This window comes from Pelophylax lessonae (genome assembly GCF_965119305.1).
Source record: "Pelophylax lessonae genome assembly, chromosome: 13".
NCBI lineage: Eukaryota > Metazoa > Chordata > Amphibia > Anura > Ranidae > Pelophylax > Pelophylax lessonae.
In genome coordinates this window covers 155,299,609-155,318,210 of record NC_138780.1, presented here as the reverse complement: position 1 = coordinate 155,318,210, position 18,602 = coordinate 155,299,609, and the positions used below count along the sequence as shown (strand labels likewise).

Genomic DNA, 18,602 nt, shown 5'->3' with positions numbered 1-18,602 from the left:
CAGCTCACTCAATTATGCAAGTAACAACAGGTAAGACGCCGAACACCAGAAACAAGCCCAGTTATGAGATAGTGAAAAGCGGCTTCGAACTAACTCTTTAAAGGCCACACTTTTCTGATGCATTTCACACCGCCCACCACCACCACTCTATGACTAAGCTTGGTGGGCAAGGCGAAATGCGTTAAAAGGGAGTGGCATGCGAGGAGTTGCGCTGAAGCCGATTTTCACTATCTCATAGACAGACTGTTCCCTGGTGTGCGGTGTCCTACAGTGCAGTGCAGTGCAAGGCATTCAATGAATTGCCTTGCACTGCACTAAATAAAGCATGCCTAGGCAAGAATAATGGGGTGCAGCTTTGCATAGATAGAAACCAATCAGCTTCCAGGTTTGTTATCAAAGCTTAATTGAAGAAACTGAAATAAGAAGCTAATTGGCTACCAGGCACAACTGTACCAGATTTTGCACTCTCCAATTTTAGTAAACCCGCCCCAATGTGTCCTTGTTCTGTAGCCTTCAGGAATACCACTTTACATATTCCAGAAGGCTACAGTAGCAGGGACTCACGATGGCGAGTGGGTGGCTCTAGTGCAGGTTACTGGGGCCAGGTGCCTAAACCCAGAAGAGGCAGCTGGTTCCCAATGACCAAGGTGGGACCTGAACTGTTGGAGCTGAGCAGCGGCATGCAGCAGGACAACACTGAATTCACTGTTCAGGTGAGTATGTAAAGTGAAGTTCCTCTTTAAGGCCCTGTTCACACAGGAGCGTGAAACGCTCATCTCTGAAATCTCAAAAACACACAACAAGCAAAATCCCATTCATTTCAATGGCCCCTATTCACATTTAGCTTTTTTTTTTCGCCTGAAGCTCAAAAAAGTACATGAGCTTCTTTTTTGGCTGATTACAGGCATTTTTGTTAGATGTCAATGCCTACTTTCAAACACCTGCAAAAAAACATCTGAAAAATGCCTGAAAAAACGCCCAAAAAAACGTCTGAAAAGGATATGCTCAGGTGTGAATGGAGACTTAAGCTGAATTCCAGGAATTTAGCTCTTTTGTAAAAAAAGTGAAGGCACACGAAGAGTTAATATAATTCAAATAAGAAGCCACGCTAAGAACTCAAATGTGCAATATTTAGCAAATAATCCTTTGTGTAATTAACACAAAGGTGCAATATAATAGGTTAAGTAAATAAAATAAAATATCATCTAAAAATCATGCAAAAACTGAACATTTAATATCATAAATTAGTGATAGTCCAAACAAATAAATACATCAATGCGTAAAAACTTGAATTGAATATTAGCAATATAAGTCCTTTCAGGAGTGCGCAAAAATTAATTTTCACACAAGAGTTACGTCCAAGGAGGTGCATGATATCTCCTGAACTTATCTCTATTATTTATATCTCACAGGTATATAGTACACCCAGAAGATATCTAGCGCTGTAGTTCCGAGAGTCTGACGTTGATCCTTCAGGGATAAGCATCTTCAACAGTAGAGTCGCTGCAGCTGCTGCTCCTCCTGCCCAATCACACAAGCCTTACATGAACTTATTCACATAAAAACAAAGGCTTCTCTAAATGGGCAATAAGGAAGTCAGGGGGGGGGGCATAGCTTCTCTGTATGCCTCTCTCTTCTCTCACAGCCTTGAGTGTCTTTCATATCCTCCAGCAGAGCCATAAACCTATCAGATATAAATAATGGAGATAAGTTCAGGAGATGTTGTGCACCTCCTTGGACTTAACTTATAGTGTGCTTTCGCTTGGTACAAAATGGCTGAATTTCAGGAATTCAACTTTAATCTACATCTCTATGAAAATACAAAGTCTTGAATAGCGTGTAAGATTGGTGTGGAGTGTGGAATAAAGTTTGGAACTCCATTCAGGTTCTTATTGCTGTCCTTGTCCCTGCTGGGGAATTTTAATCTCCTTATTCATCCTAGGGACCATTGTCACCCAGGAAGATAGTGTGTCAAAATCCAACATTTTCAAGTTGTCACAGAACAAAATGTGAAAGAATGTCCTATATGGATATGTGTTCTGATCACAACTGTCTAGGAGGGAATTTCCTCTTACTTTAGAGAGATTTGCTTTTCCATGTTGAGCCGCCACAACAGAAGTCAAAGAAAATCTCCCCAATGGGACACATACCAAAAAAATAAAAATAAAAAAAAAAAACAAGAAAACCGATAAAGGGTTTTATCCAAAACTAAAAGAAATTGTTGTGGATAGAAATACACTTGAAGGCTGAATATTCAGATCCTTGCAAAGCCTAGCAATTATTCTTCTTCTGGCTGGGGCTACTTCAGGAAAATTATCTGTGGCCTTGAATTAATGCCAGTTTTTGATTCTTTTAATGAAATATATTACTTTAAGCATGATGTCCGCTGGCTCGTAGCGTATTATCTAATTACAGTCACTACGTGCCATTCTCCAAACCTCAACTCCCTGAGCATACTTGTATGCAGAGTGACTTCTTCCCTTGTAAAATTATCATTTTTATTGTAATTGGTTTGCAGATATATACGCTGCTTGTTAATTAATTGGGGAATACTGCTCCGATGCCTATGTAAATTAGATATGGAATGTTCCATCAAATATGATGTTTGCTGAATACATACTGCTTCTTCAAATTTAAAAGGAAAAAGAAAAATTCCAAGATTTAAGGGATTCTAAAGGAAAGATTTAAAAAAATACAAAAAACAAATATGTTATACTAACCTGCTCTGTGCAATGGTTTTGCACAGAGGAGCCCCAATCCTTTTGGGTCCCCCACCAGTGGCCCTGGCTCCACTCTTCTGCCAAGTGCCCCCAATAGGAAGCCATTTGCAATGGGGGGACTCGAGCAGGCTCGCTCCTGAGTGTCCACTTACACGCAGAACGTGTCTCAGCTCCGCCTCCCTGTCTCTCCTGATTGGCTCACTGGCTGTGATTGCTATGTGATCCAATGAGGAGGGAGAGACCTTGGAGAGCTGCTGCTCTCATGCACATCGATGGATCGAGATGGGGCTCTGTTATTAGGCTCCATTCACACATAGGCATTTTGAATCGATTGTAGTTCATGATTGAAATGAATGGCACCTTAACACGCTGATGTGTGATTTGATATTTTACCAGCGTGTTTTGAAATTGCGGAAAGAATTGCGGTGATTCCGCCCACAATTCAAAACATCTGTGTGTGAACGATGCCTTAGAGGGGCTGCTAGGGGAGCTGCACCCAGCAGGTTTTTTTTCCTTTATGCAGAGAATGCATTAAGATAAATAAAACTTCAGCCTTTAGAACCACTTTAAGAATTTACAGGGTTAAGTTAATGAAGTGGGAAAGTCGTATTTTTTTTTTCAATTTATTTATAGATATTTAGGTGAAAAAGTCAGTTTTATTTAAATAATCTTATCAGAAACCACTGCTTCTATGTAAAGTTTGTAGTCATAGATATAAATGAGGGCAGCCATAGCTGCTTATTGCATACATTGGCTCAGCTTCCAAAGTAATGCACAGCAGGGCATTTGCGGTCGCTGCATTTGTTTTTGTTTTGTTTTTTTACAAGCTTTTGTTTTAATTTTTTATTTTTTTTTACCTGGTGATTTTACCAGTAGCAAAATTCCTGTCCTAGGGTGACAACACCCTGTCACTTTACTGTAATTATGAACAATCGTTGTCACGCTAGGGTAGAAAGTGTGCTAGGGCTACAGAACCCATCGCCCTCTCCTCTACTCCATAACATGAGAGGTGGGGGTGCTCTGTATTGCAGAGTGAGAGCTGGAAACAATGCTAAGAGCTCCTTTACATTAGCACACTCTGGAAATGCACCGTACATGCGATGGTGCATTGCAGTGCCATTCACTTCTGCAACAATATTCACTGTGGTGCACTGAAGTTAAAGCAGATCTTTTCTGCATCTGAGCACCACAAACCAAAAACACTATTTAAAGTGGTTGTAACCCTAAAAAAGGAAAACAAATAGATCATGTTCTTTTAAAGCAGGTTATACGGCACAGTGCTGTATTTGGCCCCTTGTATCATATTGCATACCTGGCTGATGCTGCCTAGTTCTGCCCTCCCCTCTGTAAACTGACCAAGGTTTATCATGGCTGCTGAGCCCCGACACTGTGGTCAGTTTACATGTCTCCGTCATCCGCAGCTCTCCTCTGTCCTCCCCCCCGCCTGTCAGCTCTGATCCGCTCCCTGGTCCTCCCTTCTGCTGCTATCATAACTGAGTGTTTTTGCTACTATCTCTTCTCTTATAGTACATTGAGTGCCCCAGTGTATGAGTTTTTTTAAAATTAAGCCCCTATATACCTTTTTTTATAGCGCCGCTCACATGACTGGCCGCCTCTCTCCTTCTCTCCTCCCCTTCTTCTGGCTGGCGTCAGTGGGAATTCTCAGCCCCGCTCGCTGTAGCTGTCAGATCGAGAGAGGAGAGAGGCGTACAGTCACATGAGCGCCGAGCGGCGCTATGCAAGAAGGTGTGTGTATATAAGAGAAGACAAAATGTAGACCAGCGCTTGTAAACTTAGTGTAGAAAATATAGTAGGAAAAAAAAATAAAACATTTTTTTTAAAAATAAAACCATTTTTAAAAAACACTTAACTAGTGTATGGATATATAGTTATTTTTTTTAAAAAACACGTATACTGGGGCACATCATTTTCTATAACAGAGGAGATTGTAGCAGGGAAACTCAGTGACTTAACAACCACTTTAATTTATTCTTAATGTTTAAAGCAAACTCCATCCTCCATCCATGTCTCCATGCTTTATTTTGTTGATAAATCACTTTGAAACCCCCCCCCCCCCCCCCCTAGCATTTCTTGCTGTGGTCATCTTGAGTAAGGGCAACTGATTCATGTAGAATTCACTTTCTGGAATCCACCTGCCCTTAGCTCAAGCATGCATTCGGGAGAGTGTGATTATCTGAGAAAACCCCTCCCCCTCTCCTCCCCTCCCCTCCCCTCCTGAAGACTCCTGGGATGTATGATATCATTTGCCTTGGCAAGAAAGCAGGAAGTACTGTAACTGAAGAAATGTAAAAAAAAAAAGTTTAAAACAAGTAAATATAATATACTTTCCTAGCATGAAGGGGATTAAAAATAATTAATGTTGATTGAGAGAGTAAAGTTCCACTTTAAGGTGTGTTTTGATGCATTTATTTTGAGGGGCTAATAGGCAGGCAGCTCAACTGAAGGTTCTTGCACAGCAGGCTGACAACGCTGCTGCTTCTTGTGAGGCCGTAGCTTAGTGTTGTCGATGTGTAACTGGAAATGCTGTTCCTGGCAGGATCTTCAGGTAAGAAACTTGCAACAGAATCACAAAACACAATTTGCTCATGAAAACTGAACACAAAGTGGTATGATGCCAAACATACTGAAAAATAGATTCTGAAGTTACATATTCTATAAATGAATACCTCTGCAGAGAGAATAGCCATCACTGCACCGGATGGTGGGCAATAAGGCCAAAAACAGTATCTCTCCTGCCCTCAAGTGGTATGCGGGAAGGTGAATAGTCTGAATGGTCTTTTTAGCACAGATAAGGTGGTCAAGGGTATCCAAAAACACTGAAAGACAACAACAAGAAAAGGGTGCACTGACTTTCTGCATTACCACTAAAAAGTTTATCAAAATCGAAATAGGTAGCGTACATTTTACTCACAAACATAAGATGCCTCCAGAACACTTCTCTACTGCTGGATAGCGTGATGGTGTCCACAAAGACCTGGTTTGGCTTACGCATTTCGAGGGAGAAACATGTAGCTGTACATTGTAGATAGAAGTAGATCTTGTCATAAACCCATATAGACCTCCATAGGATCACCGTGAGGCTGCAGAGCTCAGCAGGCATGTGAATGGTTGAAGCAGAGTTCTTGAAAGAAGTGCAGCTGTCGGACTTCAGGCTGGAACATAAGCATTAGCAGCTTCCAGAAGTGACAAAATGGTTGCAGCTCCAAACAGCACCTCTCTCAGCTGGGTGATGACCAGTGGCGGCTGGTGCATTGGGGGCGCGGGGGTGCTGCCCCCCATCCATGCGTCCGGCCCCCTAATCTACATGTGGGGCGCCAGACGCATGGACTTCAATGGGGCTTTTTTTTTTTTTTTTTTAGCCATGTGATTAGAGCCAGAGGCTCTAATAGGCTAAAAAAGGGTGGCCAGTTGGTGACAATAGCGAATGAAAATTCGCTATTGTCATATGGATCCTCCTCTTGGCCAACCAGGAAGCAGGTCCTGAGACCTTTTTCCCCATTGGCTGAAGACGCAGAAGACGGGGAAGAAGCCGACGGCGCCGTCGCCTGCTGCTGCAGATGGGTGAGTGAGCGGGGGGTCCTGTACTGTCATGCTGGGGGGTTCTTGTACTGTCATGCTGTGGTCCGGGGGTATGCGGCCTGGTGTGGTCGGGGGGGGGGGGAATTATGGTGAGGTCCATCTACCACCCCCCGGTCCATGGAGCACCAGCCGCCACTGGTGATGACAGGAAGTGGAGGGGATGTGGCTACATGTTTCAGGGCAGACAGGAGGGCCCCTTTATGTTCCAGCCTGAAGTCTAACAGCTGCACTTCTTTCAAGAGCTTCAGAATCACTATGGACAGCAATGAAGTGTTCTAGGCCCACAAGATGACCGTGATGATGTCATGTGATGTAAATGGGCATGGTTACACATTTCGGGGCGTTGCCCCTTTGTCAAACTGCAAGAACACACAGGAAACAATTGTTTCTATGTGTCTGATTCACACTGCAATGCAGTGTAGGGCTGCACTAAAATGCACACATGCTGCATTTAATCACAGTGCACTGTGCCAAATAACGTGGCAATGAATGGCAGCGTAGCTTATCACACTGCAGTACATGGACATAAATGAAGTGTACGTTTTGTGCACTTCAACTAAAGTTTGTACAAAACCAAAAAAATTGTGCCGTGATATGCGCTGAATCGCTCACTTCACTGCCCCCTACTGTAGCCAGCAACAGAGAGCTACCAGAACGGTGAATCCCTCCACCACGTTTCCGTTCTAGTGTGAATTCACCATTAATAGCACCCCCATGCATTTGCTAAAGCATGCATCAAAGCTATGGCACCATTCATTTCTGTGCGGTGCGATTTCGCGAAAGTGTCAGGGGCTTTTGTTTAGACATTTTCCATGCACAGAGCTTTACATCAAAATGAATGGGCTGCCCTCCACACGACATGCAGAAACATGCATGCACTCCACTTTACCTGCCTGGTATATACAGAGTCGTATAGAGAGTATAGGCAGGGCTGCTGATAGGGGGGGGACCAGCAGTCCTCCTGTAGGGGGCCCAAGCACACAGAGGGGCCCCACGGCACAGGGGATCGGTGCGGTCGGGCGGAGGTGCAATTACAGAAGGTAGTCCTGTGCCGCTCTCTGCAGGCAGCAGCTGAAAGCCAGTTTCTCCCCCTCCTGCCAGCTTTCAGCTGCTGCAGGGAGAGACACAGACACAGGGCATCATTCTAGTAATTGCTTCTCTCCTACCGACCCCCCCCTCCCTATTCTGAAAAGGAAACACAAACACAAGGGCGCACCGGCCTAGTGCATTATCCTCTAAAAAAGTTTTTATTGAATAAAAGGTATAAAAATACTCACAAACGAGTTCTTGATACAAGCATATCAAATAAGTATGTTGCAATCAGCATTAAGATCAAAGGGTGCATCGTCCTCTGAAGCTGGAAAGGCTTACGAGTTTCGAGGCTTAGTCTCTTCCTTAGAGCCTCCCTATTCTGCATGCCTCTGGACCCCCCCCCCCCCCACGTCCCTGTGTGCCCCCTTTTCACTGTGACCCCCCCCTTACTTACCGCAGCAGGCTTTCATGTCCTGTAGAAAAATAACAAATTGCAAAAACAAAATATATATATATAATGATTTTAGTATATTTTAAGTGTATATATTGTCTTGATACATTTGGGGGGGGGGGGGCCTGTCTGGTACGCTTTACTGGGCCCCGTGATTTCTAACAGCAGCCCTTAGTATAGGCCCAAATGTATTATTGTTTTGTGATGAACACATTCTGATCTCCTATTGTATCCGATGTCCTTTAAATTATTTCACTGGAAAGAATAAAAAAAAGAGAGAGAGAAAATCCTTTTTAACATAATGATAAAGCTTTACAGAAGATTTCCTTTCCACTAACAGGCAGTGAAGAACCAGCAATATCGATTTAGTGTCATTATGAGCGAGCTTTCAGCCACGGATAATGTTCCCTACATGGTCACGCTGCTCGGCGTCATCAACGCCATCATTTTTGGAACGGAAGAGCTGAGGATTCGTGTGCAACTGAGGAACGAATTTATAGGTAATAATTCTGCAGAAATAACATTATTCATGCTTTCCCCTCATTGGGAAATATATGGGATACGTATTTAATGTCAATCTTGCACAGGGCTAATGTTTACGAAGGTAAGATTAGAAGGAGAAAACCACTGCAAGGCACAGGGCCGAGGTAAAAAATAAAATCTATGAAAGAAGTGGAGGAGTTCTCTTTAGAGAAACTTAAAGTGTAACTCCACTTTTGTTGAGAAAAAAACATTCCCCTCTGGGGGATCTCTGTATATTGCAAGGATTTTAACAAACTTTGTTGCAGATTGCTACTAGTGATCAACTGATAATGGTTTTTCGTTGCCGATACCGATATTTTGGCCATTGCATATTGGTATTGGCTGGTATTTTCGTACATTTAAATTTTTTTTTTATCACTTTACAGGTACTCTTGTGGAGGGATCGGGGGGTCTAAAAGACCCCAAACCCCTCCTCTGCACTTAAAGCGGAGTTCCACCTAAAATAAAAAAAATTACATAAAAATACCCCCGGGACAGTCAGGGCTAGTGCATTCCACAATGGCTAGCCTCTGAACTGTCCCGGGTTGCACTTACCTTTTAGAAGAAATACTTACCTTGAAAATGTCTTGTCCAGCGCTGCCATCTCAGGTGTGGGCAGCTAAAGCCAGCGCAATCCTCTTCTGTGTCCTCTTCCGTCCTCTTCGGTCCCACGATGCACTGCACCGGCCCCGCCGTCACTTCCGGGGCTGCAGCGTCATCCCTGCACAGCTTCTGAGCATGCCCAGAAGCTGTTTAGCAAGGTATGGTGGCGCCCGCACCGGAACTGACGTTGGGGCCGGTGCAGCCGCATTGATTACTGGGAGCGATGACATTCAGCTCCCAGGAATCATTGCAAGCCAGGAAGTGACGGCGGCGGCCGTGGCCGCCGAGGGAGGAAGAGGAAGTAAGAGAAGTATATTATCTTCTAAAACAAGGTAAGTGAAAAAAAAAAAATTGCGATTATCCATTTGTTCAATTTTAGGGTGGAACTCCACTTTAAGCATTCAAAATGCCAAGTTTGGCTGTTTTGAATTCTGTCATTTTTTTTAATTTGGCGCCGAGTACCCGGTTTATACGTGGAGACCCCATCAGAGCCGAATGCGGCTCTGATCGGGTCTTCGGTGGCTGTGCGGGATGGTTGCCCGGGTCTCCCGGTTGGACGGGCGAGCCGCGGAAGGCGGCAGGAGGGGGGGGGGGGAACATCCCCTCCCGCTCCTTGTAATGACAGCCGAGTGGCTTCTCAGCCGCATCGGTAGTCATTACAAGACAGCCGACCGTCGGCTATGGATGCCGGTATCGGGATGATGCCTCTAGCTGAAGGCATCACTCCAGTACAAGCACTTTCCCGAAATATCGGGACCATATTACCTTGGTGACCATATATCAGGGAAAGTGCAGATTGGCCCTCGATATATCGGCTATGCCGATAATCGGTCGATCACTAAGGCCCCTTTCACACAGGCGGACCGTTCAGATCCTCCTGTTCGTTTTTTTGGCGGATCTGAACGGTCCCCCCATGCATTCCTATGGGGCATCAGATGTCTCCGCTCTGCCCGATCCGATCCGTCAAATCTGGACGGATGGAAACCCTATTTTCCATCCGTCCAGCGGATTGGATGGGATTGGATGAGAACGGACCGACGGTCCGTTCCCATCCGATTTCCCCCATAGAGATGCATGGGGAACTGACAGCTGTGTCTCCGCACACAGCGCGGAGACACAGCTGTCATCCTTCTGCTCAGCGGGGGTGGGTCTAATCAGCTGTGGCAGCTGCAGAGCACTAATGAGGAAAGCTGCTGGGCCAGCATCCCTTTAGACGTGTTCCTATTGGGAGTATCTCACCAAAAATGATATTTTTGTATGCCAGAAATCTGACTTGTATCTAAGGCTGGCCATATATGTTCAATTGTCTTGTACAATTTTCTGTTAGATTTACCAAATTCCATAAAAAATATCAGGTCAAAACAAAACAACACTTTCAATTGTATCCTATGAGGCAGGCCTTTGTACTACATAGTTGAAGGTACATTTTAAGAAAATTGTACAGAAAATTGCAAGAAAATTGTATAATGTATGGCCAGCTTTAGGCAGACTTCAGGGGAAATCTATGAGCCAATCACACAAGCAGGAAATGATGTTTGTGGGGTGTGGTCAGTATACATTCTGTGTACAGAACAGCTCCAGGCAGCCATATTGCATTGCATTTTCAGAAAAATACAACAGCTGCAGAAAGAAAGGTCATTTTTAATAACATTCAATGACAATATGATTTGTGTCGCAATTGTATACGCTATATTGTTTTTTCTTTATTTGCTATTTTTTTTCCCTACGAATGTGGTGAACTCCAGGCACAAAAACTTTCAATGGAATATATTTCTCATACCCCACAAAGGATATAAATCCTCTCTATGTGCACCAAATGCCATGCAAACGCTGTTATTACCTTGTAAAAGTAGCATAGACATCATCGCTGTGCCTTTGCAGAGACCAGAGCTGTGGGAGGGACCCAGCAGGCCCCACCCACTACAGGCTGCCTGTAGAAAACTACAGGAGGGGGCAGAGACCAGATCAGTCACTCAAGGAGAGATAAGAGCAGTGACAGGCCTTTACCACTAGAAACTTTTGGGCACAGGGAAAGTTTCACACTCAATTACTGCACAGATCTGGAAGAAATACACAGAGCACACTAAGGGGTCTAGGTATAAAACTTTCATTATGCAGATGTGACAAACATCCACACAATCAAGATGAAAATTGAGATTCATACTCTATTGCAGCGGTCACCAACCAGTGGTCCATGGACCACTGATGGTCCACAAGAAAATGTTGGTGGTCCCCAGGGCTTCTGCCGCAAATCAATAATGTGGCGGATGTATACTGTCCAAATTTGTTTCCAGTGTTGTTCTCAATGCGCGCTGACAGTCAATATTGTCCGTGCGCATCGATACCTGATGCCTCCTCTGTAGTTCCGGCTCCTGTGAACTCAGAGAGAGGCGCCGGGAGTAGTGCAGTGAGCAGGAGGTCAAGAAGGAGGGGACTGCCAATGGCTCTATTAAGTGTGATTCCTATATCACCAGCGCCATCTAGTGACCACAATACATTTTTGCTTCCTGATTGAACACTGCCAATAACAAATAAATGTGGAGGGGGTGAGTTAAATAGCACTGCCTCAATACCAGTGCAGGGGAAAACGATTAACAGCTCTGCCACTGACACCAATGCTGGGAGATATTATTGCAGTCACTGACACAAATACAGGTGGTTATTATTGGGGTCACTGGCGCAATTACTAGGACTTAGTATCAGGGTCACTGATACTATTGCTGATGGTTATTATTGTGCCCACTGGCACCAATGCTGGGGGTTTTTATTGCAATTATTGACACCAGTGCTGTTTTTTTTTTTTTGCAGCCTCTAGCATCAATTATGGCTTCAACTTTCTCTTCAGTGTTCATTGCAGTATGTTGCAAAAAATGCCCCAGGACCAAAATGTTTGGGCGTTATTAGGCCACCTAACTCAACACTGTTCACCTTAAGGCTGGGTTCACATATATGGGAATTGGATGCATTTTTAACCGTATCTGATTCGCACTACATGTGAATGTGATCGGCTTTCAATGAAGCCGGTTCACACATGTCCAGGGCGGCCGGGTACGATTTTGAAAAGGGTCCTGTGCGTTTTGGGTCCTGTTCAGGTGCAATTTTAGGCAAAAATCCACACCTAAATTGCACCTGAACTGGTGAACAGAAATGCACAGGACTCTGGACTGCAAACCGCAGCCGGACATGTATGAACCCAGCCTTACACACTTAAATGTGCTGCTATTATGCGACCCTCTGGAAATATCAGGGGCCACATTTGAGGCCCTCCTATTATTTTCAAGTTGACCACCACTGATCTAAACGCTAAGCAGTGGCTCTGGGAGGGGGAAGCAGGGGGACCCAACTTCACTGTTTCCCTTGTGAATTTGGGGAACCCATCAAGTCTTGTGAATGCAATATTGTAGATGTGCCCCTTTTTGTTCGAATCGGCTCCCAACATGCATCTAAAAAACTCACATTAAATTTTACATTTTTTGGGTGTGGGCTGTGTGAACATATTGGAATTAAATGCAGCGCAACAGTAAAAACTAGGGATCGACCGATTATCGGCACAACCGATATATCGGGGGCCGATGTGCACTTTCCCTGAACTATCGGACTCGGCCCCTGAGGTTACCAATATTGCCGATATTTCGGGAAAGTGCTTGTACCGGAGTGATGCCTGCAGCTAGAGGCATCACCCCGGTATCGGCGTCCATAGCCGAGGGTCGGTTGTCTGGTAATGACAACTGATGCGACTGAGAAGCTGCTCGGCTGTCATTACAAGGAGCGGGAAGGGACGTCCCCTCCCTCCCGTCCCCACCAGGAGACCAAGGCACCCTACCTGCATTCGGCTCTGATCGGGTCTCCATGTAAAAACATACATTTCGTATGCTTTTCAGTGCCGAGGAGGGGTTTGGGGTCTTTGAGATTTCTTCACAAGAATTACCTGAGAAAAAATAAATAAATAAAAAAAATTTTTTTACATGTCCGAAAATATCGGCCGATATACGATGACCAAAATATTGGTATCGGTATCGGCATTAAAAAAACAATATCGGTCGATCACTAGTAAAAACCAGTAAAAACCAAGCTTTAAAAGCAACATGTACAGAAAAAAGATGTTACTGATCCATAGTGTGGGTGAACATGCTACTAAATGCAGTCAATTAATGTGTTTTATAAACTGGCAACATTCTAAACCAAGTGACCATTGCACTTTAGAAATTTGCCCTTAGGCCTGGTTCACACCTTTTGCCGTTTGCCTTTGATCCATTTCTGCAGTGCTTTTTGCTGTGCATTTTGCGTTTTTGACGCATTTTTGATGTGTTTAGCTTTTTTCAAATGTTTTGCCCAATTTGTTGCTGGGTGGATTAAAAAATGCAAAACGCAAAATCTCTGCAAAAAAAATGCACTGCATGCTTTTCTGCAGCTTCTCCATTGAAGTCTATTGAACCAAAAATGCACCGTTTTGCTTTTAAAAAAGTTCCTGACCGTTTCCAAAAACGCAGAAGCTGAAAAAAGCATAGATGTGAACGTGTCCCATAGGAAACAATGGTAAATGGACTGTAGTACGTTTCTGCAAAAAGCAATAAAAAAGCCTTAGGCCTGGTTCACACCTATTGAGGTTGCAGCCAATGCGTTTTTCCAGTGCGTTTTTTCGAAGGCGTCTGTTGTCATGCAGGAAAAACCATCAGAAACACATCAAAACCGCAAGCCCTGCATTTGTATGCATTTTCATTGACGCAACCTGCTGCGGGAAAAAAAAAGTCCCTGACCCTTTTCAAAAATCACACCGGTGGAAAGAGATGTGAACGTGACTCATAAGAAGCCATGTTAACCGTTTGCCGACCGCTTACTGCATATTTACTGCGGCAGTATGGCTCTCACATGCAAACCGACATCGGTCGCTTGGAGGCAGCTAGGGGGCCGCCTGACACCCACGATCATTCCACGCTGAGCGAGAAGAACCGTTCTTCTCCCTGGAATTATCATAGAGCCCCTGTGTTTCTTCTATATAGGATCACAGATCTCTATGGTCATTTCACAAGCCACGCCCCCACCCACAGTTAGAATCACTCCCCTAGACTCACATTTAACCCCTTGATCACCCTCAATGTTAACCCCTTCCTTGCCAATGTCATTATTACAGTAACAGTGCATATTTTTAGCACTGATTACTGTAGTAATGTCCCTGGTCCCCCCAAAAGTGTCAAAAATGTCAGGGGTCCGATCTGTCTGGTGCAATGTCACAGTCCCGCTAAAAATCGCAGATCGCCGCCATTACTAGTAAAAAAATCAATAAAAATTATATCAATCTTTCCCGTAGTTAGTAGACGCGATACTTTTGTGCAAACCAATCAAAATGCGCTTATTGCGATTTTTTTTTTTTTTTTTTTTTTACCAAAAATATGTAGCAGAAAACAAAATGGCCTAAAATGTTAAAAAATTTTGATTTTTAATTTTTTTTTTTTTTTTTGAGAATGTTATATAGCAGAATGTGAAAAAGTAATTTTTTTCCTTCTTCAGAATTGTCGCTCTTTTTTTTTTTTTTTTTTTTTTTTTTTTTTTTTTTTAAATTTGTATTTATTAAAGTTTTCAGAAAACAAACAGACAAATACAACACAATGCCACGCAGGGCAGCACTAGAACAAAACAATTGACAACAGGTCAATCCCCCCTGATCATTGAGCAGCAAAATCTTCCGGTATTAAAGTGGTTAAGGGGGTTAATCCTTCCGGTCCAGAAGTGGTTAAATGGACTGTAGTGCGTTTCTACAAAACTGAAAAAGCACTGAAAAAAGCACATAGGTGTGAACCAGGCCTAAAAACATATAACGTACACTTTTGCCAGCAAGAAGCACATTTCTCATTAAAGGGTTAAATGCAATTTCCAAAGCCTGGCTCGCCTTCAATTGAACTAAAGGCAAACATCGCCCTCTAGTGTACAACGAAGGGTAAATGTCAAAATGCAGGCTTGTCAATCAATGCATTTAATGATCACCTGCTGTACCAATCTCAGGATTTCCCCTGACTTCCTCCAAGGAAAACCATCAGCAGAGCACAACTGCAAAAAAAAAAAAAAACACATTTTCTGCTTTAAAAATTAATTTAGTTCTAAAGAGAGAGAAATGCGCCATCATGAACTGATTGATACAAGGAGTAAAACTGTTGAGGGACTCATCCATACATGAGAACATTTCCAATCAGACTTAAAGGTCACATCCTGTTTGCATTCTGTAATCTCAGCTCAGGTGAACCTGGTTGTATTGGGGTTGAAAGGCGGCTCTGGTGATACAGGTTGTCTCTGCTGTTCTATGAGAAAAGATTTCACTGATAATCAACTGTTATTTATGTGTCATGATGAATATGTGGCTGGTGATTGGTGAATCCAGGGACGTGTGAATTCACAATTTTGACGTATATATTTATTTTTAAGGGATTTCTTGTAAATATATAACTGGCTATTAAATGTTGCGCCTGCATGTCTAGGCAGTTGCATTATATACAAGTACAAATAAGTATTTTTAATATTTTCATGTAATTGCTATTCTGGAAAGCATCAGATCCAGTAAGTATTTATCAAACCAGCTGTAAGTAGCCATCACATGCTCTGTAAATGTTTGCTGAATGTGAGCTCTTCAGGCTAGCATTTACAATCCTAAATAATGTCTGTGTGAGCACAGCCTTCCATGTGTGGGGCTTGTTCATATATATTGTATTATTCATTGATTTATATTACATGCATTTGATCAGTTTGCATTAATAAGATTTTTTTAATTTCTAGAAAGCAAGTCTAAAAGAAAATTGCATGCACATGTTCATTGTATTTTAAACGGTTAACCTGAGCAGTCAGACCCAAACCCCTGCAGATTTTGCATCAAAGTGTAGCTAAGGCTTCGTTTCCACTATTGCGACTTGACACATGTCAAGTCGCACAGCAAGCCATGCATTTTAATTTGGCCCGTTCTCACTGCCGCGACTTGAGTTGCGGCGACTTCAAAAGTAGTTTGTGCACTACTTTTGGGCCGACTTCAGTGCGACTTCCTTCTATAATGAGGGACAAGTCGCACTGAAAGCCGCAAACAACTTTACACTACGAAGTCGCGCTAGAAGTAGCACGACTTCGTAGCCGCGATAGTGGAAACGGAGCCTTAACCCCTTTTTTTTTTTTTTTTTTTTTTCTTTTCATTTTGGAGAGAGCAATGTAGGGTTGTTGCCAAGTTTTTTTTTTTTTTTTTTTTTTTTTCTATCTGTGTCCAATGGGGAGGTTTCCCGTCATTTTAGTCTCATGGCCAAATCAAAGTAAAAGGAAATCCTTCCAATTTGAAAAAAAAACCCCTATTCCTGTGCAAATGACCACTTAAAATTTGGTCAATGCTGGAAACAGACAAGATTCACTGCGTTTCCCTGCATCGCACTGTCTGGCAATCGCACGGCGTCCATGGGATCTGCTGCAGGTGTCAATGTTAGATTAATGACACTCTGAAAATGATTGCAAAACACAGCCAGAATCGCATTGGATAGGAGGTGATTCAGGTGTGGGGGGAGGGTCCTGCTTTATTTTGGTACAGTTGCGATACGAATTGAGCCATACAAAATGTATGATGCAAATCGCACTGCACAGGCATCACATGTGATGTGCACAGGTAGCAGTGTGATTTGTGCGAATCGCATGCAGTTTTTTTCAACGCACCAGTGTAAACCTAGGCTTATTGTTGGTTATAGCAGTCACCAGGACCAATAGAGAAGGTGAATGAGGGCACAGACTGCAATAGCATGGTAGGGGTTCTAATGCCTCGTACACACACAACGATTATCGGCCGACCGTTCGTCCGACTTTTGTCCAGAGTGGTGTTGTGTTGGTTGGAATGTGCCTAGACTGCACACGAATTTTCTCGGCCAACAAAAATCTACTTCAGAAGTGATGTCATGTGTTGGTTTGCTTTCTTTGTGTTTTTTCTTCTCTGAGCATGCCCAGTCTTGCTCATCAGATTTTTGTCTGCCGAAATCTGTACTGACTGACGGAAAATCGGCCGTTGTGTTGACGGCCAACAAAAATTTTATAGCCTGCACACCAGATTTTTTTCGGCCGAAAGTCTGAGTCGGTTGTCGGAAGCATCATACTAACAAGCCGAAATTCGGCCGATCGGACGTTGGCTGAAAATTCCCGGCCAATAATCGATGCGTGTGTACGAGGCTTTACCCTCTCCACTCTATCCAAAACTAAGGCCTCATGCACACTTGAGCTCAAACGTGCTGTTTTTACGGGCATTTGTGCTTCCCCCCCCCCCCCCCCTTTTTACTGTTAATGCCCCTCCATGGTAACCTATGTACGTATGTAGGAATTTAACAGCAAAAAAAAAAAAAACACCACTTGTACGTTGTGAAGAGGAGCGTTTAGTGTTAAAAAAACATGCAAATGTGCATAAGCGCGCATTATGCATTTTTATGACCAGAATAAATTAACATTCTGCCCAATAGAATAGTTTAACGCCAAATATACATCCAAAAAAATGCAAAAAGTTTTACCTTTAGTTATACTTGAACCTTGTTGGTGGTTGAAGTATCAGGTCACCCTGGTCGCACATTGTTGCATATAATTCCTTGTTCTGGGCTTAGATTTTAGTGGACAATAAAATCAATTTTACTTCAAGCTAGCCAGAGCCTGCTAGTCCAGCCAAAGCCTACCTAAACTAGGCCTCAAATCTCGTAAAATCTACTCACCAAACCTTTGTAATAAGACCAGCTACCTGCGCAATCTGGTCAGGCAGGCCTTCACACTACATTGCTGTTGGTAGGTCTAATGGTGATTATACGAGAAGATTAGAATGTGTATAGACCGCTTTAAGCCTCATACACACGATCAGATTATCGAACGATCTGTCGTCTGTTTTTTGTGGCATGCTAGTCTGATGTGGAAAGAGGTTATTTTCATACAAATTTTCCTGTACGACAGAATTCTACTTCAGAAGTGATGTCATGTGTTGGATTGTTTTGTATGTGTTCTTTCGTCTCTGAGCATGCCTAGTCTTGCTCTTAAGATTTTTTTCCGTCAAAATCTGTACTGATGAGACGAAAATCGGACGTTGTATTACGGACGACAAAAATTTTATAGCCTGCACATCAGGATTTTATCAGCCGAAAAGTCGGAGTCGGCTGTCGAAAGCACCATCCGAAAATCGGCAGATCGGTCGTCGGACGAATTTTCCCTTCAGATTTTCTTATCGTGTGTACGGGCCTTTAGCCAGTAAGCCCCCTGTTCACACTGGTGCAACTTGTCGTGTGATTTGCCAGGTCCAAATCGCATGACAAGTTTCACCCTATTGTTAGCAATGGAACTGTTCAAATCAGTGCAATGCTGACTTTCAGATGCCGCAGCAGCAATTTTAAAAAAAGCTCCTTTTCTAATTTTGGCGATTTCAGGTGCGCCTTGCATAGACATCTAAGTGAAGAAATGTCATCAGCACACCTCAGAAGGGTCCAAAGCTCTATTTTGGTGGTCACATAATAAACATACGGCAACGTTTCAGACACCCACATAGAGCCCCTTCAGCAGGCAAGAGCATAGACATTGGTGCATGAAGTCGCACAGATGTCAGCCAAGTTGCGCCTGAAGCTGCACTGACATGCAGCTTTGAAATCGTGCGATTTCAAGTGAAGTCACACAATTTCAAACCTGCATTCAGTGTGAAC

At 43.3% G+C, this 18,602-nt stretch overlaps 1 protein-coding gene across 1 annotated transcript in view; it reads left to right on the top strand.

Annotated features, from left to right (window-relative positions):
• INF2 (inverted formin 2) overlaps positions 1-18,602 on the top strand; it is a gene marked incomplete at its 3' end in the record, with an annotated part of 82,301 nt that overhangs the window by 61,403 nt on the left and 2,296 nt on the right. Inside the window, exon 4 of the mRNA XM_082275313.1 lies at positions 8,144-8,303. Within this exon, the coding sequence (XP_082131439.1) occupies positions 8,144-8,303 (160 nt within the window). The remainder of the gene's footprint in view (positions 1-8,143; positions 8,304-18,602) is intronic.